At 42.4% G+C, this 27,143-nt stretch overlaps 1 protein-coding gene across 2 annotated transcripts in view; it reads left to right on the forward strand.

Annotated features, from left to right (window-relative positions):
• Positions 1 to 27,143, forward strand: part of IGF2BP3 (insulin like growth factor 2 mRNA binding protein 3) — a 167,592-nt gene that overhangs the window by 104,815 nt on the left and 35,634 nt on the right. For both annotated transcript variants that reach the window (XM_073333722.1, XM_073333723.1), the window contains 5 exons: positions 628 to 912; positions 5,464 to 5,598; positions 6,147 to 6,269; positions 17,140 to 17,275; positions 21,454 to 21,585. In XM_073333722.1, coding sequence (XP_073189823.1) covers positions 628 to 912; positions 5,464 to 5,598; positions 6,147 to 6,269; positions 17,140 to 17,275; positions 21,454 to 21,585 — 811 coding nt within the window. The remainder of the gene's footprint in view (positions 1 to 627; positions 913 to 5,463; positions 5,599 to 6,146; positions 6,270 to 17,139; positions 17,276 to 21,453; positions 21,586 to 27,143) is intronic.

A 27,143-nucleotide genomic window follows, 5' to 3' on the forward strand; every position in this document is an offset into this window, starting at 1 on the left:
GGGGGCTGTACTGACACAGCCGTGTGGGCTTAGGCTCCAGAGTGTGGACACACCCTCAGACTTGGCAAGAGCATATTTGTAACTTCGTGCATAGTGCTGTCTCTGCATAATTGTATATCATGGATCTTGGGTTGTATAAGGCTTGATCTACATTTAAAAATGCAGTCAACGTAAGTGTGGCACCCAGGAGTGTGAAAAACCCACACCTCTGAACACCGGAGCTGTGCTAGCCTGAGTCCTATGTAGACACAGCTAGGCTGATGGAAGAATGCTTCTGTTACCTAATGCTAGAATGCTAATGGAAGAATGCTGTTACCTAATGGAGGAATGCTACCTAAGTACTGTTGCTTAGGGAGGTGGAGTTCCTACAGTGATGGAAAAACTCCTAGTGCCGTGTAGTCTGTCTCAACGCTCTGGGGTTTACAGCGGCTCAGCTACGGTGCCATAACTATGCTGCCGTAGTGTCTGTAGTATAAACAAGGCCTAAGAGACTAACTTTCATGTAGGTGTCAGTCTCTAGTTTCATTCATGCAGTTTACAATGAGCAGAAGCCCATAACTGAATGCTTTTTCATTTCATACGGTCCCATGTATAATTCTCATATTTTTCCCCTTTGCAACTGTACAGAGCAATAGAAAAACTAAACGGATTCCAGCTTGAAAACTATTCCTTGAAAGTTGCATATATCCCAGATGAAATGGCAGCACAACCTCCCACACAACAGCATCCACAAGGGAGACGTGGATTTGGACAGAGGGGTCCTCCGAGGCAAGGGTCACCTGGTGCGGCCACAAGGCAGAAACCACAGTCAGATGTTCCACTGAGGATGCTGGTTCCCACGCAGTTTGTAGGAGCCATTATCGGGAAAGAAGGAGCAACTATCAGAAATATCACAAAGCAGACACAGTCCAAGTAGGTTATTCTACAGAATTGTGTTGTGGGCTTTAATTTTTCTTTTGGCTGTCTTTGTCTTTCTCCCTATACACCCAGCAAAAGCATGTGTTCTTTCCTTTCCCTCTCCCCCAGATGGAGTGGTGAATATATTTGTGGACTAGCCAAAAGTTTGGTCTATCTGGCACATTTTTCATCCTAAAAACTTACCCTGTTAATTCCCTCTTGTCTGATGTGTAAACTTAAATGTTCCCCTGGGATTGATTGCCACTTTCCATGTCTTCCAAGATATTTTTGAGAAAAGCTTGGTTTTACAAATAGAACACAGTACAACTTACTGTTTGGACAAGCATATGAAACTAGTTTGTCAAGTATGTATCATGTCTTGTCTCCTCTTTCTGGAACGCTTGGGCCAGATCTACATTTTAACGACACTTACACAGGAACCATCTTAGTGTAAATGCAGTTATACCAGCAATAAAGTCCTTTTGTCAGTGTAGCATGTTTCATTTGGGGAACTGGCATAAGCAGCAGCTGTACTAGAAGGGTATTTTTGGTATAACTATACCATTATAACTATACTGGCAAAACCTTTTGAAGTGTAGACTAGCTAAGTGACATCTCTGTTACATTTCTACTGCCTTGGAGGTGTCATTTTGGAGATTTGGTGTTTGTATTTTATGTTGAGACAGCCCCTGCAAGGGTGTTGCCTTGCCAAACTAAGATGGCAATTAGGGTTACTCTAAAAACATGCAGTGCTTCATAATTGGCTTATGTGGTAAAAGGGCAAACTAAAAGAATTGTGTGTAACAAACAAATCAGCAAGTTGTGTTTAGGGGCCACATTTTGTCCTTCGTGTGTTTTTCTTCAGTACTTTCACTTTGACAGATTTAATTTAATTCAAAGCTGTGAGAAACCAGCAGTACTAATAGAATGGTCTCCAATTACAGAAAGAAAAGGAGGACTTGTGGCACCTTAGAGACTAACACATTTATTTGAGCATAAGCTTTCGTGAGCTACAGCTCACTTCATCGGATGGATTACGGAATGCATCCGATGAAGTGAGCTGTAGCTCACGAAAGCTTATGCTCAAATAAATGTGTTAGTCTCTAAGGTGCCACAAGTCCTCCTTTTCTTTTTGCGGATACAGACTAACACAGCTGCTACTCTGAAACCTCCAATTACAGAGATGTTTTGCTTCTCAGGGTTCTAATTGTAAAGTTCTGTGTCTAGAACGCACCTTTGTTAAACAGTAGCTATCCAGTGACGGGAAGGGCTATAAGACAGTGATTCTGGAACTATGGTCCATGGACCATTGGTAGGTTGCGCAGAGCACACACTGGTGGTCTGGGGAACCAAGTCTTCAAGTAGTAATGCATCCCGCTAGCTATAGCCCTATCCAGGGTGCTCTCAAGACTGTTCTGTTTAACTAAACACAGGGTGTGTGTGTGTGTGTGTGTGAAAGAGAGAGAATTTGGGGCTTTCATGTCCGTCTGCCCTGCCCCTCTCCCCTGGGGTTTCTTGGGCTACGTCTACACTACCACTTATGTTGGTATAACTTATGTTGCTCGGGTGTGAAGAAGCCACCCCCCAAGTGACATAAGTTACACTGAACTAAGCATTGGTGTAGACAGTGCTATGTTGGCGGGAGAGTTTCTCCTGCTAATATAGCTACTGCTGCTTGTTGGGGATGAATTAATTAAGTGGATGGGAGAGCTCTCTCCCATCGGCTTATGAGCGGCTACACTAGAGAGCTTACAGTGGTGCAACTGCATCGGGGACAATATGTTGGTATTTTAACCTTGAGTGATGGATTTTCTTGGGGTTGGGAAGGGAGATCGGCTGCAGATATGTATCATGTCAATGACTTAATGGGGGAAGTGTAGTTTCTAAAATGAGATGGGTGTTCTTTCATGTCAGACCTCTGAATTTATTATTTAACCAGACTTTAACGGATAAATGCTTACATAGCCTAAAAATCTTGTTACTGTTTTTAATTAAGTGGATTTAAAATACTGAAGGTGGACTGAAAAGATTGTTTAATGGAGAGTGCTCTACACAACAAGAAACTAATTGTTGGGGGAGCCCTACGACTTCCAATTCTCAGACCAGCAAAGGCTTGGGAAGCATTGCCTAGGACATGTTAAAGATTAAGGCTATGATTTTGGTGCAGAGGTCATGGTGTTCATGGTAATCATGCATTATAATAAAGCAGTAACAGCTCCTGTGGGTCTGGTTTTCCACTCTGGGCATTGTGACCGGGCCCATGTGATCGCAGTGCCATTCAAGTTTGGCACTTGCATCCCTCCATAGATGGAGATGGAAGGGTGGATGTGACAAGCCTTCGTGGTGCTCTGACCTAGTGCATAGAATTGTGACGCTCAGGGCTGGGCCTACCTCCCTGCTTTTTGGAACAGAAGCCACTGCTACAGGGTGAGTGTGGGGTGGGCTTTCTTTCTAAGGTGGGTTCACACACTCATGCATATTCTCATGCAGTGACCTTTTTTGTGACTTGGGTTTTTCCCCTGAACCTCTGGTGTGTTTAAAAAAAAAAAAAAAGACGCATGACACATAAAAATTTGCATGATACAATCGCCAACTTACTCATGATCTCTGAAAAGGGCAGATGAGAGCAGAAGTACTGTCACTGGCTGTAAGCAGATACTTCAGAGGATGCTGTCTGCCCTTTTTGTCACTTTGGGAAGGCATACACAAGAGAAATGTCGGCTTCCTCTTCTTCTCCTGACAGTTGGTTTCGTGGACTTTTCACAAAATGCTGCACTATGAGCCAAAATGAAATGTCCATATCCAGGAAGGGTTGACAACTTGGAGGGAGTTTAGAGAAAAGCAATACAAATGATTTAGGGGTTTGGAGGTATTGACTCATGGTTAGACTTCAGAAAACTGGAGCTTTGCATCAAGGTATTTGAAAGGTGCAAACACTCAGGACCCTATTGTCTCTCTGCAGGCCATCAGTAATTCTTAATTTTATTGAGTTACCTTTTGTGGTGCAGATGTTTAGGATGGTACAAAGATATAACTAGAAAAAATGAGATGACACTAAGAATAGAAACATTTAGAGTTGAAAACCAGGAAAATATTCCTGATGTGAACGTTAGTAGGATGTAAAATAGTCTTTTTACAGAAGTGCTGGAAACTAACAGGTGTTCCCTTTCTAATTTTGTGATAGGAAAGCTAGGTGGAATGCAACACATGCTTACTAATGGAGAAAGTAATTTTCTATTTTATATAAAAATCTCGCCAAAATGTGTTGCATAGAATCTGGTGAGGAAGGGAAAATCCACTTTCTAACGTGTGGAGCATCATCCAGCAAAACCAGAATGTGTATCTTTTAAAAAGGAAAATATTTAACGGAGTTTTGAGTTTTATGTGGTGTTAATACAGTAGTTCTCAAACTTTTTGTACTGGTGACCCCTTTCACATGCAAGCCTCTGAGTGCGACACCCCTCCCCCCCTTATAGATTAAAAACACTTTTTAATATTGTCAAGGTTCCTTCCCCATTCTGAACCCTAGGGTACAGATGTGAGGACCTGCATGAAAGACACCCTAATCTTATTCTTATCAGCTTAGGTTAAACGCTGCCACCACCAAAGTATTACACAAAGAACAGGGGAAGTGCCCACTTGGAAATGTCTCCCCCCCAAAATATCCCCCCAAGCACTACACCCCCTTTCCTGGGGAAGGCTTGATAAAAACCGATTTGCATAGGTGAACACAGACCCGAACCCTTGGATCTTAAGAACAATGAAAAAGCAATCAGGTTCTTCAAAGAGAATTTTAATTAAAGAAAAAGTAAAAGAATCACCTCTGTAAAATCAGGGTGCTAAATACCTTACAGGGTAATCAGATTCAAAACACAGAGAATCCCTCTAGGCAAAACCTTAAGTTACAAAAAGACACAAAAACAGGAATATACATTCCATTCAGCACAACTTATTTTATCAGCCATTTAAACAAAACAGAATCTAACGCATATCTAACTAGATTGCTTACTAACTCTTTACAGGAGTTCTGACCTGCATTCCTACTCTGGTCCCGGCAAAAGCATCACACAGACAGAGAGACCCTTTGTTTCTCTCTCCTCTGTCCCCCCCTGTTCCCCCGTCCCCCCCCACAACTTTGAAAGTATCTTGTCTCCTCATTGGTCATTTTGGTCAGGTGCCAGTGAGGTTATCTTAGCTTCTTAACCCTTTACAGGTGAAAGGGTTTTTCCTCTGGCCAGGAGGGATTTACAGGTCTTTGCCCTTCCCTTTATATTTATGACAAATATATTTAACACCATTTTAAATGCTGGATGCAAAGCAGGGTTTGGTGTGGAGGCTGACAGCTTGCAAACCCCCATGTAATAACCTTGTGGCCCTCTGAGGGGTCCCGACCCCCAGTTTGAGAACCCCTGTGTTAATAACTATATTTGTATGTTTCACCAAATGAAACCTTGGTTTTGGTTTTAAAAAAATCCATATTAACTCAAAATAAAGTGGATCTATAATCTCAGTTCTCAGTCCAAACTAGAATAAATGCTTACGGCTAATGTTTTTTCTTTCCTCAAGAATTGATATTCATCGTAAAGAAAATGCAGGTGCTGCTGAGAAACCAATTACTATCCACTCTACTCCTGAAGGCTGCTCGACAGCTTGTAAAATTATTATGGAGATCATGCAAAAGGAAGCTCAAGATACCAAATTGTAAGTAAAGGGTTTAAAGAAAGCAAAATTCCAAATCCTTTTCCAGTCCCATTAAAGAAGTACTCTTAGCTTTATCTGTCAGCAGGTGAAGGTGAATCTTCTCCTGGATGTCTGGTAGCAGCATTTAACTTTTGGCTTAGAGAACTTTAATTTTATTTTCAGTGCCACCCTCTTTGCTTAGGGCTTATGTCAGTGTAGTTAAGACGGTGCAGTGTCTGTGTAGACACTGTGTTACTTACATTAGCTGTTGGCCCTGGCTCTCAGCTCCTCACACTGCCCCCCTTCAGTCAGTGGAAGTGCTCCTGGTGAGGATGCACACCACTGACAGAAGGAGGGTAGTGTGGACATGAGCCACTGCAGTAATTACATGGAGCTGTAGTGTAGACATGCCCTCATTTTTAATCTGTTAGTAAATATTTATGGGTATAAGTTATTGCAGCAAACAGTTAAGATTTTTCATTCAAGTGATATTACATTTAAAACCTTGCCTTTTTCAATTGCTTTTTAATAGTTGGCCATTTGTCTGAATTCTGTAACTTCTATTACAGTACAGAAGAAATTCCCTTGAAGATATTAGCACATAACAATTTTGTTGGCCGTCTTATTGGAAAAGAAGGAAGAAACCTAAAGAAAATTGAACAGGACACAGATACTAAAATCACAATATCTCCGTAAGTGTTCAATTGCCTAAACCTCGAAGTGCTGTGCCTCAGAAATAGTTCCTTGGGTTTTGTAAACCTTACTAAGTTTTGTCCATTATGTAAAGGCTGGGGTACCAACCATTCAGACCCCCATCCACGCTGGGACTTAAATGGTTATTTTAGCTGAATTTAAACACTTCTCAACTTGTCTAAAAATAGGCAAGGGCTGGTCTAAAAATAGTATTCTAGACTAGGCAGAACTCTAGTTTAATCCATGTTTATAATATGCTGTTTTGAAACTGTTATATGCTGGACAGGCAAGCATGTTTTATAACTGGACTAGTTTTGAAGTATGTATAAAATGAGTTGAAATAACATGGAAATCTCCTATATCGGCTGGGGTTTGGAACAAGGTAAAGGAGAAAAGCAACTGAATAAATAAGAACAGTAGTATTTTAGGTAGTAATTTTCTATTTGGGTCAGGTCCCTTTCTGCTTCAGCCTCTAGCAGCTAAACTGCAGTAGGGTAACCAACCTATTGTTCATTTAGACAAATGTCTAGGCAAGAGCGCTGCTTTCTGCTATTAGCTGGTCCTCACCCGTGGGTGGAAGTGACCGCTGCAACGAGCTGAAAAGTCTGAATACTGCTCTGTTATGGAGCTACATGTGGGCGAGAGGAGTGTGAACTTCTCCCCTTGAATAAAGTTTGGGGAAGTGAGAGCAATAAAGGAGTGGACACACCGAAGGAGGAGGGACAAGAGGGAAGTGAGTTAGGAAACTGGATGAAGGAGGGGGAAACAAGAAGTGTAATTAATATAAAAGGGAGAAAAATAAAGGGAAAGAGGAAAGTAAGAGATTAAATAAGAATTTCTATAAAGAAGGAGAATCGGAAAACAGTCTTGGAGATGAAAGAAAGAACCTGATAGTTTTTTGTAACATGGGCAAAATGTTTGAGAGCAGGGAAAATTACCGGAAGGCAGAACAAAAAGATGCTTGTGACTGTTATAGACTCCTGCTGGAGACTCTCAGGATAGAACTGGGAGCAAAAGCCATTTTGCCCTGATTGAGTTGAGGGAAGTTGCTGTGGGGGCAAGGTGGTAGAGGACCCTGCCTGACACAACAGAGATGATCCCGCCCGCCAAGGTCTCCCCAGGTACTGGTGAGCTAGTGAGGGATGTTGCATTTATGATGTCTTGTTTTATATAATACTATACTCTCCTGTGCTTTATTTGTTAAGTAAAGAGCATAAAGTTGTTAGACTGGACTACTTCACAACTGCTTTGACTTGTCCCTTAGAGAGTTAAACTGTAAATCAGAAGGATCGCACATTTTGGGTGGAGTTCCAGGTGAGGGGTGTCTTTAAATACTGGAGAGTCTGAAGGGTCAGCGCTATGCCTCCGGGCTGGACAGCAGGTTCCAACACTCAGGTGGGGGTGCCAGATAAAAGGTCTGAGAGTAAGGCTAGGGACCTTTAGATTGGAGCAATGGCTGGACTTCATTCAAACTCCAGAGGCTTGAAACACCCTTGTGATCCAAAGCACAGGGGTTTGGCTTCCTCGACAGCAGCCCTAGTGGGTGGCCAGGAAGGGGTAATTCTTCTTCAGGTAGTGTCCCTGTGAGCGCGCCACGTGCGCACCTGTGCGTTCTTCATCTGAAATTTTTGTCGTCAGTCTATGCTCCTGCACCCCAGACACCCCTGTGCCTGAAAAAAGGATTTATAGGGAGGAGCTGACCTGTCGCCACTCCAGTGACTTTTCAGCTGCCTGTGGTTAGAGACTGAGCATTGCAGTGTTGAGCCTCGCGGCTTGCTGTGTCTTGCTTTCTTTATACCTTTTCTTTTAGTTCTTAATTTTTTTCTGTTATTAGCAAAAGTTTGTCCTTTGAGGGAATTTCTCCCCTTCCCTGCTCCTTGTTTGCCCTTTGGTCTCTAGGTTTTTTTCCCCAGGCCACATTCACAGCCTTGAGTGCAGGTTTATGCTCTGCAAGACCTGCTGCAGGTCTTTTTCGCTCAGCAACAGACATTCAAGCTGCCTTTGCTGCTTGGGAGAAACCCACATTCCCTGTAAATGTAATGCTTCGGATTTAAAAACAGATCTAAAAAATGGAGGGAGGACAGATTTGAACTCCTATTTATGGAGGGCTCCCTGAGACCCATAAGAGCCGAGTTACCTCTGTACGTCTGTTCCACCGACCACCTCTGGTTCAGCAGTCTTTGGGAGTTGTGAGGCTCCCATTCTGTCTGATACTGCGACCACGGTACCAACTAAGGAGGCTATGTTGTATACTGAGAAAGCATCTAGAGCGGGACCAACATCCTGGCACCTGTCTCAGTGCCTTCAAAAGCTGGAACCAAGGTAAAGTCTTTATCTGTACTATCTTCCATAGCCTGAGGTGAAAAGCATTCCATGCTTATTTTGGTGCAGTCTTCAGGACCGCCCAATATGTTTACTCCTGAGGAACCCTCTCCAGGGTCCCCAGTATCATCTAGGCTTCTAGTTCAAGGGAACCTCTGATTACTCAAAGAACCTAAATCACTGTCATTTAGATGTCTTGAGAGATACTCCTCTCCAGTACCAACTCACCTCATGGAGGCTACTCACTTTCTGTCCATTTCTTCAATGGTGACTCTCCCTCCGATATTGACACTGTCCCCACGCAGACTCTTTGAGGGTACCGAGGGATACTTCCAGCTGGTACCATTACAGAATTCGCCATACCACCTCACCAGTGTCCCTGTCTAACCTTGGTAACAATGGAAGCTCATATCTCTTCTCGGAGCTTGGTACGGACCCAACAATCAGTACCTACACCACTGGCCCACTTTATGGATACAGAGGTCTGTCATGGTTCCTCCAACTTCCAACCTCCCTTCCTAAAGGTTCACACTGCAGAAGGAGCTCATAGCAGGAAGAATACCTGGTTATCCTGTCAAGGACAAACTTGGGGTCCTGCCCCATTCCCTTATGCTTCATCACAGTTGGCTTACTGGAATCTGTGGACTGCTTATGGATACCCTTTCTACAGGGTGCCATCCCAAAAGACCTCACGTCAAAGATCTCAACCAATGCCTTAGGTCCTGTCACCCAGATACCTCCTGCAGAGCAGGAAGCAGTGGAAGAGGAAGAAGCACCTCCTTCCCACAAATCCTCCTCATCAGATGAATCTGTTGTGCCTCGCCGCCATCTTACTCTGACAACTTCTGAGCTTTTCAAGAACTCCTAAAAAGTGAGGCAGACACCTTACAAATTCCATTAGAGGAGATTCAGGAAATCCACCGTTCTTTGGATGGATATCCTTCATTCACCTCCTCAGGGCAAGGATTGCCTTGCCCATCAATGAAGATTTGCTTACCCCAGCATGCACGGTACAGCAAACTCCAGCCACATGTAAACAAGCTGACAAAAATATGACATTCCTCCTAGTGGCTCAGAGTACTTTTTTTCTCCCATCCACCTCCCAACTCTTTGGTGGTGGAGGCTGCCAACCAATGAAACAGGCAACTCCAGTTCCATTCAACACCATCTGACAAGCAGCTGAAATGATGGGACCTTCTTGGCAGAACTACTCCTTGGCCTAGTTGCGATTCAGAGTGGCCAATTATCAAACACCGATAGCAAAGTGTGACTTCGCAGTCTAGTCAAAATTTTCATTTTTACTGAACACTTGCCTCAGAAGCAGAGAGAACAATTTCAGGCCCTCATTACAGAGGGACAGGCAGTCGCCAAGGCATCTTTCCAGGCCTCGCTAGATGCCACTGACACAGCTGCATGTTTTATGGCTATGCGAGTAGTCATGTGCTGAGCTTCCTGGCTGCAGTCTTCTGGCCTCACCCAGAAAATACAAAATATGGTCAAGCACCTTCTTTTCAAAAGCCCCAAGTTGGTTAGTGATGCCATGGATGGGTCCCTCCATACATTCAGAGCCTCCCTGATGACACTATGATCTTTGAGCATCTATAAATCTGTGATGAAAAGAAAATAGAGCAGGTTACAGACAATTCACTTCACTACCATCCCACGAGACTGGCTGAACTCCATGACGAAGCCTAGATTCCCTAAGAAACAGCCCTCTCCCAGCCAGTAATGTCTTCAAAATGTCTGTTTTGACCCGTTAGTCAAGGATCACAAACTACCTCTCACTTTGGCTCCTAGGTTGCATTTGTTCCCTTCCTACCCTTATGGGGGATCATCTCTTCCATTTCCTACATTCCTGGAAGTTCATTACTTCAGACAGATTCTGGAAATGATTTCTATAGGCTATTCCATTCAGTTCAACTCCTTACCACCTCCTCTCCCCCATCCGTCTTCAGGGAACCCACTCAAAGATCTCTTATGAAAGGTACAATTCCTTTTAGCTGGGCATGATCAAATCTGTCCCATGGGATGTCATTGGGAAAGGGTTCTATTCTGAGTATTTCCTTGTCCTGAAGACAGTGGGTGGAGACCAATTCTGGATCTCAGGACCTTAAACACATTACTCTGCTCCCAGTGGTTCAGAATGGTGACCCTAGCAGCAACAATTCCCTCTCTGGATCCAGGAGGTTGGCTTGTTTCCCTTGACCTCCAGGATGCTTATTTTCATGTCATTCATCTCTCGCACAAACCATTCCTACATTATATGGTGGGCAGGGGCCAGTACCAGTGTCACATCCTGCCCTTCGGCCTCTGAACCACCTCAAGGATCTTAACCAAAGTTCTCTCAATTGCAGCAGCCTATCTTCTCCAGATGAGCATCATCATCTTTCCTTATCTGGATAATTGGTTCCTGAAAAGACGCTTGCTTCTCAAAGCACAGCTAGCAACCAGCAAATCTCCATCTCTGTTTCGCTCTCTGGGTCTCTGTCTGAATATGGAGAAGTCTGCTCCAACACCCACACAACATGTAGACTTCATCAGGGACACTCTGGACTCCTCTTTCTCCAGACCATACTTTCCCAGGGACAGATTTACCACAATGTCCAAACTTGTTTCAACAATACAACAGAGCCCACAAACCACTGCAAGGGTTTGCCTACAACTTGTGGGCTGTATGGCAGCCTGTATGTTCATAACTCCCTGAGCAAGACTTCACTCGTGATATCTTCAAGCCTGGTTGAGAACTGTCTACACCACCAACAGACACAGTCTGTCCAAGTGGGTGTCTGTACCTCAGAGTCCTTGTTTCTCTGATTTGGTAAAAGGACCCACAAAAGCTGTGAATGGAAGTTCAATTTATGCAGCTTCCTCCCACAATTATCAATACAGGCTCCTCCCTCATAGGTTAGGGTGCACTTCCAAAACTTCACAGGTCGGGGCAAATGGACCCCTCAGGAGCTGATCCTCTGTATCAACATATTGGAGCTCAGAGCAGTCCGTTACACTTGCCAACAGTTCCTACCACACATCAAAGACCTCCCAATCAGAATAATGCTGGGCAATAGAGCAACAATGTATTGTATCAATCGGCAAAGAGAAGCAGGTTCCTCGTCCTTATGCACTGAATCCATAAAACTATGGAACTGGTGAATATCACACCGCATACAGATCTTAACAGTTTATCTATTAGGACTACAGACCACAGTGGTGGATTCCCTCAGCCGACGCTTCAGCATCAGCCATGAACGGGAACTGAACAGTGAACTGTTCCAAGAGAGAGATGTCTTACCTGGGGACATCCGCAGGTAGATCTCTTCAAAATTCCATCCAAGGTGAAGTGCAGACAGTTGTGTTCAAGGGGAGGATGTGGCCACAGCTCATGGGAGAGGCCCTAGCCATTACCTGGCTTTGAGTTCTGATATATGCTTATCTCCCAGTCCCTCTACTGTTCAAATTCCTAAACAATGTGAGACAAGAGATGCTAGTAGTCATCCTCATAGGCAGGAGCAGCAGGTCTGTATAATTTTTGGTGCTGCCCAAAATGGGTCTAAGTCTCTTTCTCTCTCTGCCCACTCCCTCCCCGCCCCCCATTGTAAGCCGATATATATTTTTTTAAATAATGTAAAAATGGACTGGAAACAGTAAGCATTTAACCGTTTCCCTTTATTGCACAATATGATTATCATAAGAAATGTATTTAAGAATATTAACTTTATTAATACTCTTTTGAATACTGAAACAACCAAGCACTCTTGGATCAATAACCCTCAAAAGCAAATATTTCTAAAATTAAAATAGCCCCTTCTTTTGCGATGTTCTTCAGAAGGCAGCAAATACTTTTTGTCATTGTTTGGTTCTTGAATGGAGGCATCCAGGAGACTTGCAATGTCCAATTCAGAGGCAGAGTTATGAATGTGCAGGTGATTTAGACATTCTTGTCCCATTGTCATTCGCAAATAATTTTTCAGTCTGCGCAGGCAGCTGAATGATTGCTCAGTGGTGCAGGTTGTAGCTGGAATTGTGTAGAATAATTTCAGAATTGTAACTTCTGACAACAAGTCACTCAAGCCTTCGTTTTGTTTCAGAGATTGCTTCACTTTTCTCACCAAATTAAGCTGGAAATTTCTCGATCTGCAAATATTACTCAACATTTCTAAATGAAGAAATAGCCTCTCTGTGTTAATGTCACCATGGAAAGCTTCAGTTATTGGGACAGTGTCCTGTTTCGAGCCATTTGCTGCATCGGTTATATGCTTCTCCAATTTTACTATGAATGTAAAGCTTTCTGTTGAAAACCTCTGTTCAATGGCAACTTTGCAAACATCAATGATCCTGACATATATTTGATGAAAATACTCTTTGGGGTCACTAAAGGTATGCGGAAGGCTTCCATGGTCAAGCCATCTTGGTGGCTTGTATTTTCTTGGGAGTGTAGGATCATCTAAATAAAGATTTTTTGCCTTCTCTACTGTTGTTTCCCAGAAGTGATTATATGATGAGTTAGTGCGCATCCCGCTCAACACCTCTTGCAACAGGCCAACTTTCTTTATAACACTTGCCAGTGATACATTTGGGCTTTAAATTTTTGCATTAGCTTCTTCTACAGGACCCATGGTTTTCACAAACTGTTAGTGTAAAGTACGTTGAAAAAGATTGAAGTTGCTTCGAGAATCCACTACATTTTGAGCCAGATTCATCAGAAGAGTAACTAAATTCATCTAGGCAGTTCATCCTGGCTTCCTAGTTGTGGAACAGTGATTTAATGCCACTGATCCTTGGTGTCCATCTTGTCGGGCACAATGGTCATAAAGAAGGCTCCCCTTCACTCTGAAACTCTGAACGCTGCCATACGACTCCCTGATGGCACTGATGAGATCTTTCACTATCGAAAACGTACCACAACATTCTAGAATATTATGCATGTCATCCTGCATGACAAGGTTAAGGGAATGTGCAGCACAGTGCTCAAATTCCGCTCCTGGCTCTCGATCCCTCACTGTGGCTTGGACCCCAGTAAATTTGCCTGACACATTACTGGCCCTGTGGTAACATTGCCCCTGGCAATCAGAAAAGGGCAAATCACACCTGAGAAGCGTATCTTCCACAATTTTGAAAAGAGAAGCAGCATCCATTGCGTCAGTTTGGTAAAACCCAGTGAACTCATAAATCTCTCAGTCTTCACTGGAAAAGAAATCTTAAAGAAAAACTTACTTGTTCTTTTCTTGACGGATCAGTAGTCTCATCCATTACAATGGCATAAAACTTTGAAGCCTTTATCTTTTGCACAATTTGGCTTAGCGCCATCATTGCGATTATTTTGTTAACTTCATGTGACAGCCACTTGTATTTTGTGCGACTAAGCCACTGTCTCAGTTCCTCTCAATCTGTACTGCATAGCAACAAGACCTACATCAAATTTGAATCACTCTCATTATGGCATGTCATGCTATTCCTTGTTGAGCTAGGTTCTGAACACTGTTAAAAAATTTTGTGCAGTGCATTCCTGGCTGATTGTGATTCTTTTCTGTAACTGGCCAACATTAGTGCAGAAACATTTACCTGTGATTGCAGAACAGCATGCTTCATTACCGCTTCCTTGTGACAGGATGATTTTTCGTGTGATGTAAAACCATGCAATGCATGTCTCCAATCTTGAAATCTGGACGAAATAAACGTTGGTTCAGCCTTCTTAGAAAATATTAAGATCTTCTTTTCAGAACAACTTTTGCAGAGTGAGCAAAAAGCTCTGTCTGATTCACTGTTGCACGCCAACCACGTAAACCTTGATAGCCAAGACTGCTGAAAACTCCTTTTCTTATCTTGTAGATTTGCCGCATCTTTCTTTTGTATAACTTCAGTTTGAAAGCTGGGTGTGGAACTCAGGCCATCGCTTGATGAACTATCCATTTCTTCTTTTTCTCTGGGTAACTTTATTAAGAATTTATCCATTGTTGGTTATTACTGGTCCTACAAATCAAGAATTTGCTGCTGGGATAAAACGAAGCTACAGTGCACCAGCGCCACAAGATTACGAGGGCCAGTTAAAAGTGGAAAGTCAGAAGCAGAACTCGTTATATTTTGTTGTACCCGTATACAACACATTATAGACTTTAAAGGATGTAAAATAAAGTGCCTTTAAAGCACCACCTGCTGGAGCTGGGCTCAGGCAGGGATTTAAAGGGCCCGGGGATTTAAAGGGCCCGCTGCGGGGAGCCCAAGGCCCTTTAAAGCACTGCCAGAGCTCTGGCAGTGGGGCTCGGGTGGTGCTTTAAAAGGCCCGGGGCTCCCCTGCCACTGTGGGGAGCCCCCTGGTCCCTTTAAAGCGCCACCGGAGCTCTGGCAGCGGGGCTCAGGCGGGGGCTCCCCGCAGTGGCCGGAGCACCGGGCCCTTTAAATCCCCACCTGAGCCCGGCTGCTGGAGCCACAGGGCTCTGGCATCCAGGCTCCAGCAGGAATTTAAAATGCCTGGAGCGCTGCAGCGGCCAGAGCCCCAGGCCCTTTAATTCACCCCTGAGCCCCGGGGCTCCCAGCTGCCTCTGCAGGTGGTAGCTCCGGGGTGATTTAAAGGCCCCAGGTCTCCCAGCCAGAGCCCCGGGGCCTTTAAATCGCCTCTTCCACTCAGGACTCCGGCATACCAGTAAGTCCTTTAAGTTACGTTCATCCCTGGTGCCTCCTCCCCCTCCTCAGGTGTAGCAGCAGCCAGCAGCGCAGTGCACAGCAGCAGAGCAGCCACCTGCTTTCAATCAGGCAGGGATGGCCTGGGAGAGGCACACGGGGGGGGTGGCAGGCTTTGGGTTTCGTCCCCTACGACAGTCTCACAACACTTTGCCTCAGTGTGGCTATTCAGTGGCTGGCTGGTATAGAAGAGATCTGCTCTACAGAAGTTAAAAGGGTATTGCTTAACATCGGGGCCAACAACTAGGAAAACTTACCGGAGAAACAAGGTGGGTGAGGTAATATCTTTTACTGGACTAACTTCTGTTGGTGAAGAGACAGACGTCTGAGCTGAAGAGGAGCTGTGTGTAAAATCGAAAGCTTGTCTTTCTCACCAACAGAAGTAGGTCCAATAAATGTTATTTCCTCACCCACTGTGTCTCGCAAATATCCTTAGGTCAACATGGCTACAACAACACTGAATACAGGAAAATTTACCTGCGAAAGTGAAAATGCTTCCAGGCTTGGTGCAACTATCAAGCTATGCTTTCTCTTGAGTTCTCTTTGGCTCACATCCTTGATTACATTCTGAATTTAAAGACCACAGGCTTATGGCTAAGCTCCATCAAAGTTGAGCTAGTTGCCATCACAGCTCCTATAGAAGTGTTCAGTCTTCATTCACCCTACTGCTGCAAGATTTATCAAAGGCTATTCAACCTGTTCCTTCCTGTCAAGGAGCCAAGTCTGCCATGGGACCTCTCCTTACTTCTCAGTGCTCTGAGGAAACCCCCATTTGAACCTATGGGGATATCCACATCCTTGCTTCCTTCCTAAAGTGTCTTCTGAACTCCACATTAATCAAAAGATTCACTAGCCACTATTTTACACCAAGCCTCACTCACACGGGATGTTAAGAGCTCTTGCCTCTTACTTTGACAGGACCAGGCCCTTTGGGTTTCTCCTAGACTCTTTATCTCTGTTGCAGAATGAATGAGGGGACATCCAGTCTCCTCCCAAATATTGTCCAAATGGGTTCCATGTTATGTTGTCATGCTACAAAGCCTCATTCCCCTCCAAGAGTTATTGCTCAATCTATCTCTGTAGCTCTTCTGAAAAATATACCCATTTCAGACATCTGCAGGGCAGCCACCTGGTCTTCGCTGCACACGTTTTACCAGCATTATCCTCTCGTGCCTGATTCCAGAACTGACGTGGCCTTTGGTGACACTGTCTGCAGTCCATATTGAATCCACTTCTTCGGCACAGAGAGTCCCCTGACCTGGGGCACCCATAGGGACGCTACTTGAAGAAGAAGAAGGAGATTACTTACCTTGTGCAGTAACTTGAATTTTTCAAAATGTGTGTTCCTATGGGTGCTCCACTACCTACTCTTTCCTCTCTGCCTCAGAATCTCTTTCTTCGGACTTCTGTGGTTGAGGAGGAATTGGAATGGTAGTGCATCTGCCCCTCTTTTTGGGCCCCAAAGGTGTCTGGAGCACAGGTGTGGACCTGCAGACACTGCTGACAAAGATCTCCAATCAAGAGCAGATGGTGGGTGTATATCCTGATGTGAGGCACCCAGAGGGACACATCTCAAAGAACTCAGGTTACTATACAAGGTAGGTAATCTCTCCTTGCTAGAGTCTATGACACGTCCAAGCAAATCTTAACCATTTGACACTGAATCACATTGCACTAATTTTAGTCCAGTCTTTTGTGAGGGAAGTATTCTTTCAGAGTCTGTTAAAATCATGTTTGAGTTCTGCTGCAAATTGATCTTGTATGTTCCAGGGTAAACTTGCCAGTTTCAAAATTCCCCAGCCTCAACTGATACGTTTTGATTACAGTCTACTGTTTGAATGGTAATTCATTGCATTTCTGTTTTGCCTGCAGACTGCAGGACTTGACACTCTATAACCCTGAGCGGACCATTACAGTTAAAGGCAGTATTGAAACGTGTGCCAAGGCCGAGGAAGAAATAATGAAGAAAATCAGGGAGTCCTATGAAAATGATATTGCTGCTATGAATGTGAGTCTTTTTCTATGGCTTGGTCATTTTTGGATGTTTATTTCCGAGAGATTCTTTACGTCTATATTTATATATATATTGGATCTCTTTTTGGTCGGAAAAATTGAGAAAATTGACTTAGATGAAGGACTTGAAGAATAATTTTACTTCAAAACTACCTTCCTTTGTTGTGGAGACTGGAAAGGAGTTTTTATTTGTATTATGAATGTTCATTTGATGCCACAGTACTATGAAGTACTTGAAGGAAGTGCTTTCTAGTCCCCTGATACTGTTCAGTTTTTAACATAAGAACCATCTTTTTATTTGGTAACTCTAATCTGTAAATGAGACTTTCCTTAGTTTCCTATTTTCTCATGTGTAGGACTCACTCTTTAATTTGGGAGCAGAAATATGTCCTTTTCAATTTGGAAGGTAAAGAACTGTACTCCTATGAAGATAAGGACGACTTGTGGCACCTTAGAGACTAACAAATTTATTTGAGCATAAGCTTTCGTGAGCTACAGCTCACTTCATCAGATGCATTGAGCTGTAGCTCACGGAAGCTTATGCTCAAATAAATTTGTTAGTTTCTAAGGTGCCACAAGTCGTCCTTTTCTTTTTGCGGATACAGACTAACACGGCTGCTACTCTGAAACCTGGTCCTATGAGGATAGTTGCTGATTATCTAATGCAAAAAAGTATTACCCTGTAATTTGACAGTGTCACAGGTAGAGATCGGTAGACCAGAGAAGACTTGGGTAAACCATCCTACAAAATGTGGAAACATGGGCAAATTACTAACTTTTAGAACAAAAGAACAGTACAAGCATGTAGGCAGAAAATCAGAAAGGGTAAGGCACAAAATGAATTACACCTAACAAAAGACATAAAAGGACATAACAGGAGGTTCTATAAATACATTAGGAGCAATAGAAAGACAAAACAAAGTGTAGGTCTACTACTTAACAGAGAAGGAGAGCTAATAATGGACGACACCAAGAAGGCTGGGAGTTTAATGCTTATTTTGCTTCAATCTTCACTAAAAAGGTTAATTGTAATCAGATGCTTTTACACAATAGTAACAAGAAGGGGGAAAGAACACAAGCCAGAATAGCGACAGAAAAGGTTCAAAAATATTTAGAAAGTTAGATGTATCCAAGTCGGCAGGACCTGATGAAATTCATCCTAGTGTGCTTAAGGAATTAACTCGAGCAATCTCAGAATCACTAGCAATTTATCTTTGAGAACTCAAGGAGGACAGATGAGGGTCCCAGAGGACTGGAAAAGGTCAAACGTAATACCTATCTTTAAAAAAGGCAACAAAGGACCTGGGGAATTTTAAACCAGTTAGCCTAACTTCGATACCTGGAAAGATACTGAAATAAATTTATTACACAATGAGTTTAAGCACTGAGAGGATAATAGGATAAGTAGTATCCAATATGGATTTGTCAAGAACAGATCATGCCAAGCCAACTTAATTTCCTTCTTTGACAGGGTTACAGACCTAGTGGATAGGGGGAAGATGTAGATGTGATATATCTTGACTTTAGTAAGGCTTTTTATACAGCCTCACATGACATTCTCATAAGCAAAGTAGGGAAATGTAGTCTAGATGAAATGACTATAAGGTGAGTGCACAACTGGATGAAAGCAAACTATTCATAATTACTCTGAATACAGCCTGTCAAACTGTGAGTTGAATCTTGTGGGGCCCTGCGTGGGTCTGTCCTAGGTGTGGTACCAAACATTTTCATTAATGCCTTGATTGATGGAGTGGAGTATGTGCTTATAATATTTGTGGATGACACCAAGATGGGAGGTGTTGTAAGTACTTAGGAGAACAGGATTGGAATTAAAAATTACCTTGATAAATTGGAGAATTGGTCTGAAATCAACCAGAAAACATTCAATAGACACATGCAAAACACTACACTTAGGAAGGAAAAAATCAAATGCACAACTACAAAATGGGGAATAACTGGCTAGGCAGTAGTGCTGCTGAAAAGGACCTAGGGCAGTGATTTTCAGCCTGTGGTCTATGGACTCTTGGGGGTCCACAGACTGTCTGAGGGGTCCACAAAAGGTTACCACCATAGAACAATGGTTTTTACCCTGTGATCCACAGAACCCTATGGGTCCACAGACTATGTCTAAGATTTCCAAAGCAGTCCACATCTCCATTTGGAATTTTTTAGGGGTCCACAAATGAAAAAAAGTTGAAAACCACTGATTTAGGGGTTATAATGGATCACAAATTGAATGCAAATCAGCAGTGTGATGCATTTGTGAAAAAGGCTAACATCATTCAGGGGTGTATTAACACAAGTTTGTGAGTTCAATCCTTGAGGGGGCCGTTTAGGGATCTAGGGCAAAAAAAAAAAAAAAAAAATTGGGGATTGTGCCTGCTTTGAGCAGGGGGTTGGACTAGATGATCTTCTGAGGTCCCTTCCAACTCTGATATTCTATGATTCTAAGTGTCACACTTAAGACACAGGAGGTAATTGTTCTGCTCTACTCAGCACTGTTGAATCCTCACCTGGAGTACTGTGTCCAGTTCTAGGCACCACCTTTTAGTAAAGATGTGGACAATTTGGGGAGAGTCCAGAGGAGAGCAACAAAATTGATAAAAGGGAATGAGGAAGGGTAAAAAAAGACCTGCACATGTTTATTCTTGAGAAAAGAAGACTGGGGACTGATAAGTCTTCAAATACGTTAAGGCTGTTATAAAGAGAATGGTGATCAATTTTTCTCCATATCCACTGAAGGTAGGACAAGAAGTTATCTGCTTAATCTACAGCAAGGGAGATTTAGGTTAGATATTAGGAAAAACTCTAAAGATAGATAGGTACTAGAATAGGCTTCCAAGGGAGGTTGTTGAATCCCCATCATTGGAGGTTTTTAAGAACAGATTGGACAAACTCCTGTCAGGATTGGTCTAGGTATAATTGTTCCTGAGTCAATGCATGGGGCTGGACTAGATGACCTCTTGAGGTCCCTTCTAGCCCTACGTTTTTATGATTCTCTGAAAAATTCAGATATATATCAACACTTAACCAAAACGTTCTGTTCTGGATGTCAGGTGGGAAATGTCTTTCAGTTGCCAATGTTTCCCGATTGTCCAGACTGATCAGAAATACCAGGGCTGTTCTTCACCACCTTCACAGTGGGTGGGAATTATGTTGTTTTTTTTCTAATGCTTTATTGGATGGATTTTGACCAGTCATTCCAAGTTAGTTTGTTGCCCTATAACTGCAGTTTTAGCTTGGTCTTTGGCAATAAAGGAAATCCTAGCACCTAATGTCCCACAGTTTGTGTCTAGTGATGGCCTTAAATGGGGTCTCTGTCCTAGCTGTAACAGGTTTAATATGTCAAATTGCATTGCAGGGAAATAACTTGGCGGGGGAGGAACTGGGGCTTAACTGAAGATTCTGGTGTGTTAGAATGCTACAACACCTCCTACTAACTAGACCTGGTCAAATTGCCCAGGAACAGTCTAGTCCAGTGGTTCTCAACCTGTGGGCTGCTTGCGGCCCAATCAGCAAACAGCTGTGGCCCATGTGACATCTCAGGGCCATACAGGTAGTATATATATTGTGTGGATGTGGCCCACATAACACGGAGCGTTGCATATGTGGCCCATAGTGGTAAATAGCTTGAGAACCACTGATCTAATAAGTGACATGTAGCTTCATTATAGTTAATGCTCATCCTGTGAGCACTGTGGGGGGATTTCACACTCAACGCTCTGCAGTCCACCTGCAGTTTTAGCAGTATGGGAGGCAGGGAGAATTAGTGGTTATGGGTGGAGCCGCTCTGTTTCTAAAGGACTGTTGAATTTCTATCACAGAGTCAGGCGGGTTATTGTTTTTGTACTAAACCTCATTCTAAGCATGTGGTCTAAAGGTCTGCCTGTCACTTGGATTTCTTTTCTCCAATCTTGTGGGTCACTTTATTGAAAAATAAAGTTGTAGTGAGAGACACCTGACTGTCTGTCACATTAGAGCCAAGCTTTTAACCTTATTGGCCTAAGTGAGTTGTCTGGGTATTAGGTCTGAAATCTGAATCCTCAAGAATGTAGATTTCAAGTAAAACATTGGCATCTTTACAAAAGAGGCTATTCCATTATCCCAACTGGGATTTTGATTAAGTTTAATAACTTGCATTGTAAGGCTAAATAATTTCTTCTACCGTTGCAGCTTCAAGCACATTTAATTCCTGGATTAAATCTGAATGCCTTGGGTCTGTTCCCACCTTCTTCTTCAGGAATACCACCTCCCACAGTGGGTGTTGCCTCTGCTGCCGCTGCTACTTCGTATCCACCATTTGGGGTAAGAAGTCTTCTTACTTTTGGCTATATTATATTGGCAAAAAGGGTGCTGTCAAAGTTTGACTACTGTTGAAGGGTAACAGTAACTATACGGTGATGCTGGTCAAAGCTGGAATAAAAGAAAAACTTGGCAAAGACCCAGGTATGTCAGTGTTCTGGCAACAGTTTACTGGTAGCACAGTTCTTTTGTGTTTTTGCTTGATGTAATGTGTAGGGTTTGTTTGCTGAATGCTTTCAGCTTGGCTTGTTTGTTCTGTTTCCGCATGAAAATTATCTAAGGTGGTTGTGGAAGAGTACAAACACTCAGTGACTGTTCCGTAAAATTATCAGTGATGAAATTATCAGTGAAATCAAACAAGTGAGATTTGGAAAAGTATGAAACCCTGTTTTCTAAATAAATGATAGAGATTTTCTTTTATATCCCTGCAGAAAAATAAGTTCAAGTTTATACTTCACTCTTAAATGAGTTAGAAAAACGCTTGGTCAGAGGTTACAAGAAATAAAGCAATCTATATAAGCCTGTCCTTCCTATCTGAGTTCCTAACCTGAAGAAAAATATGGGATTTGATAATAGATTAGAATTCTGAGTAGCAAAAACAAATTTATGATTGAATATAGCATTTTTGTGTATGTACGAAACCTACTGGTATACAACAACACTAAGTACAGTAGAACCTCAGAGTTACGAACACCAGAGTTATGAACTGACCAGTGAACCACACACCTCATTTGGAACCAGAAATACACGATCAGGAAACAGAACAAACAAACAAACAAAAACCAAAAAAGCAAATACAGCACAGTACTGTGTTAAAAGTAAACTACTAACCAAAAAAAAAAAAAAAAGGAAAGCAGCATTTTTCTTCTGCATAGTAAAGTTTCAAAGCTGTATTAAGTCAGTGTTCAGTTGTAAACTTTTGAAAGAACAACCATAACGTTTTCTTCAGAGTTGTGAACATTTCAGAATTACCAACAACCTCCATTCCCGAGGTGTTCATAACTCTGAGGTTCTACAGTATACAGGTGATGGTTTATACATATTAATCTGTTGGAAGGTGTGTTTGCATAGTGTAATGCTCTCTGAAAAATGTGTGAGGAGTCGTGATGTGTTCTTGTTCGAATTCTTTGCTCCTTAATGGTCTCAGGGGGACTGTTTGCCTGCTCCATAGCAATATTTTGCGTCACCCTGACCATCTCGGAATCATTCTAACAAGGGAAGGTTCTTGTCTGCAAACTCTCTGCAGTTTTTGGAGGCAGAGAGGAGGTAATTTTTCACCACCATTCTGTCGCTAGCCTCCATGGTTCCAACTCAGTAAAAGATGATTAGGTTTTCAAAATGAACTATCAGAACAAACAACTTGTAAGATTTTTACAAAGCCCAGAGACCTGACAGAACTCTTCACCATCATCTTTATTGAGAATCTCTTTGAGTTAACTTTTACATTTATTAATATTGAGCAACACTCGATGGGCAAAAATGCACTGCCGCATATTGGCTACAAAGGCCCTCAGACAGTGTGTTCAGGACATTGGTTGCACTATATATTCACCCCCGTGTCAAAGTCAAGGCTCGGTTACTGCTTTGCAGAAGGCTTTGTTGACAAATTTCTCATCACTATATTTGCCATGCATGCTGTACATGAAGCCAAATCCGCCATGGGATAAGAAATTGTGAACTTGATCAAATAGCTGCACCCAGATGGGCTAAATAAGTATACATACTGTACTAGGGGTTTCTTTAATATTTTTCCCAGAGAAGTAAGCCAAGAAAATGTCACTGAAAGAAAGAGAATAAATGCCACGCTCATAACATTGTTCATAAGAATGAATGATTTGAGTGTAGGGAGGTTCTATACTGAACATAGTTTATAATGTTCGTAGCCTTATCAGGAAAATGTTCCAAGAGAGCCTGGGAGGCAATCTTACTATTAAAAGCAATGCTTCCATGAAAAATTTCATTAGCGTTGAAGATGAAACTAATCCAAAAATACTTTCTCTGGTTGAAAACTAAAACACAGCCTTGGCTTCATTGCTTTGCATAAAAATGTCATCTGTAGAAGCTGATGGTTTGTGTTTTGGAAATGAAGGAAGGTTTTGTTTATGCTGGCAGTCAGTATTTCTGTTTACAGTGGTAGTAATTATAAATGCTACTTTTCTCCTTTACCTGAACTTGCAAGCTGTCCTACTACTCCTGCAAGAATTCTTACTTCAACCCCATATTCCTGTTCTGTCTTATTCTTCTCTCGGTTCTTTGTTTTGCTTTTCCTTCCTTTTATTACTGTAAACTGCTACTGCCAGTATATGTCTCTCTTAGTGCCGAGTTTAAGAACTTCCTGCTACCTTTTCTGAAGATGGCAATGTCAATACACTTTTGTCCCATTTTTTTTCTCTTGATTCATCTTCACCCTTCTGTCCCCCACACTCCTTACCACCACTCAAAAAACCCCATCCAGGTTACCCTTTAGAATTCTGGCCGGTTTCCAGGTGGAAGATTTCTGGAAATAGGACATCAAAATGCTGGGAAAGCCTATCAAGAAGCAGGTGCTATTTTATAGCAATGTAGCATTTTTGCAGCAGGAAAGTGGCACAGGCTATGGCATGCGTTTTTAAGCAGATTTCTAACTTGCTTCCCCATTGTGCTGCTATACTCTCTCAACCTCTTAAACATGCTTTTGTCCCAACTGTTAGCTCAGCTGGGTTTCTGGCTGCATGGTAAGTAGATATGCAAAAAGCTCAGGAATAAATTGGTGAAGACAAAGGGTAGATAGCTGGGAACATCAAGCTGGGGTTCTTTCTTGGAGTTTGGGACTGGGGACTGTCAACAGCAATGGGGGAGGGTGTAGACCATTTGCATTGGAGTGCCTTGGTAAGGCCTGCATGGCTCTGACCCTTGGTGCTTTGATCAGCCCTGCTGCTTGAAGTCTGAGCAGTTCATCGCTTTCTGGTGGCGACGGGCAGAGCTGAGCTGGGAGAGCTGATATAAAAAGTCACTTACTAGGCAAACTCAAGCAACAAACAGAGGCAACTGACAGGAGTGTTTTGGAGGTAAGTTAGAGAGAGAGGCTATCCTCCCAGGTTCAGCTCTGTACAATTTCACAGTGGCCAGTGATGGAAATGTGATGGTGACCTGCAACAGATGTCCCATGTTTTCTTCCTTGCCTGAGCTGGAAGGGATTCCTATGTATGAAATGCAAGTTGGTGTCTGTGCTGGAAGAAAAGATTCTTGGATTGGAAGGGCAAATAGAGATGCTACTGAGAATCAGAGAAGCTGAGTAGTTCCTAGATAGCCAGGTTTGGGAAACATTAGTACCCCAGGTTCCAGGAACTGATCACTGTCAGAGACAAGACACTGGGCTAGATGGACCATTGGTCTGACCCAGGATAGCCATTTTTATGTCCGCTTAATGCTCTGTTACCCAGCGCCCCCTCTTCTTCAGTGCATCTACTAGTGGAGCAAAACTTGGGCAGCAATGCAGTAGGATTGATATAACAATGCACAGGGCAGAGGGTAAGGCTAGGGGGAACAGGCTCTATTGGGTGTGGGAAGGGAACAGGGTCTGGGAGAGGGGGAGGAGAACAAATGGGAGCAAGTCGTAGGGGAAAAGTTTCAGGGGATAAGAGAGCAGATTGAGATGAGGAAAATCCAAATACGTTTTAGGACAGGAAGAAGGATCACAGAGGTGGGGCAAAGGGCTGGCAGAAAACATACCAAGGGAGGTTAATGATAAGGACTAAGGGGAATGAGAGGGGCCTACAGGAAAAGAACCAAGGAGATCAGGAGGCAGTGAGGCTTTTTAGCTGTAATTTTCTGCCAGAACTTTTAATTTAGAGATCTTGGTTAGCAACATCCTCTTTCAACAGGAATTTGGTTGTTTGTGCAACCAGGTGGGGTTTTCATTCCACTGATATGAACACACACTATGCTTATTATTCACAACGTCCTCTGCTTACCTGAAAGTAAAAGCACTGCATACGTAAACTGCCCTGCACCAAGTGAACGAGCTGCTAAGGTTCTCCTGGAAGGACCTCCTGTCGAGAAGCCATCTGGCACCCTTTCCAGCCAAGGTCAGGGAGCCCAATGCTTTGTCACAGTTCCTTTTTAAAAAGGGAAAGTAGCTTGTTGTGAAATAAGTACAAATGTTTACTTCTTTATGTTTTATTTGCACCCCTACATTTTGAGTTACATGAGATCAGAGTGGATTTGATTTAAATCATGATTTAAATCACTAGTCAGGAAGACTCGATTTAATCATGGATTTCTACATAAAAGTGCATTCTTGTTGGTTGTTGTAACCTTAACACACATTCTTCACAACTCAGAGATAGATGTAGGTTTCATTTTTAGAAGGTACACACTATACATTTTTAAAGTGATTTATTTTGAAAACTTTTCAGATTAGTTTTACAGCTATATCAGAAAATGAATGATTGTTTGGTTATTTTATTTACCAAAGGTAATTGAAGCAGATAGTTATGAAGTCACTGGGAGGTGAACTACCTCCAATTCAACAGGTTAATCATTAATATTTGCAAAAAGAACCAGGAGTACTTGTAGCATCTGAGGAGGCGATCACCACCAGACAGATATTTAAATTGTTTTATTTAACTAAAACAATAATGTTATGTATTCTGGATTTTTCTCTTCAATAGCAAACATATAATATTTTAACAAAACAAGCATATGAATTTTTGAATTTAGTTAAACATTCAAGTTTTTTAAAATCAGGTTTGTTAAAATTGTTTTTAACTAAAATAGTTAAATCAAATATTTTTTAAAAACAAAAGTCAACGAGGTCAACATGAGACACTTAAAATATTGGCTTCTGCAGCTAACTCAGTCGTCTTCACCTTCGTTTTCCTGTTTGTTCGTAATGTGCAAAAGAAAAACAAGCTTTCCTGCTTTTTCAGGTCCCAGACGATTTCTCAATTTGGAATGAATTAATCCAAATTAAGAAAATATTCTTGCTATACCGGCAGAAGAAGCTACTGCTATTAAAAGTGAGATTATCACTTCAACAGTCTCTGTATCTGAGTGCTTAAGTGAATTCCACCAGTTGACTGGTGTGTCTTTCTTTAAAACATCAGCAGCAACCATATATTTCCTGAATGGTTCACCCTTAGCTCTGAAGTTTAGTATAGTTGGCATTATGGAGGGATGATTGCTGGATGTCCATGTCATAGCCAACTCCTCTTCTTCAGCAGTTAAGGTTTGACCCTGGTACTGAGTATTGAGAAGAAAATGAGCTGGAGATAGTGCTTGACTCATTTGCTTTTTTAATTCTTGTAATTTAACTCTGTCATTGCATATTTCTCTTTTTAAGATCTCACTTGGTTCCTTCCCAGTTTCAACAGCATCAGCAATAAAACAGCAATTTCCCTGCATTTTGTTCGAGGCTACAGAAATAGGCTTCAGGGTACTCAGCATGTGTTCAGTGTTTCTCTTCAGCCCAATGTTGTGAACTTTGACTGTGACAGTGCCATCTATTTTTTCACAATTTTGTTCACAAACTGTCATCAGATTAGGCCAGTTCTTGATATAGTGCTCAAAACAGTCCACTA

Source organism: Lepidochelys kempii, chromosome 2, assembly GCF_965140265.1.
Source record: "Lepidochelys kempii isolate rLepKem1 chromosome 2, rLepKem1.hap2, whole genome shotgun sequence".
Classification (NCBI taxonomy): Eukaryota; Metazoa; Chordata; order Testudines; family Cheloniidae; genus Lepidochelys; species Lepidochelys kempii.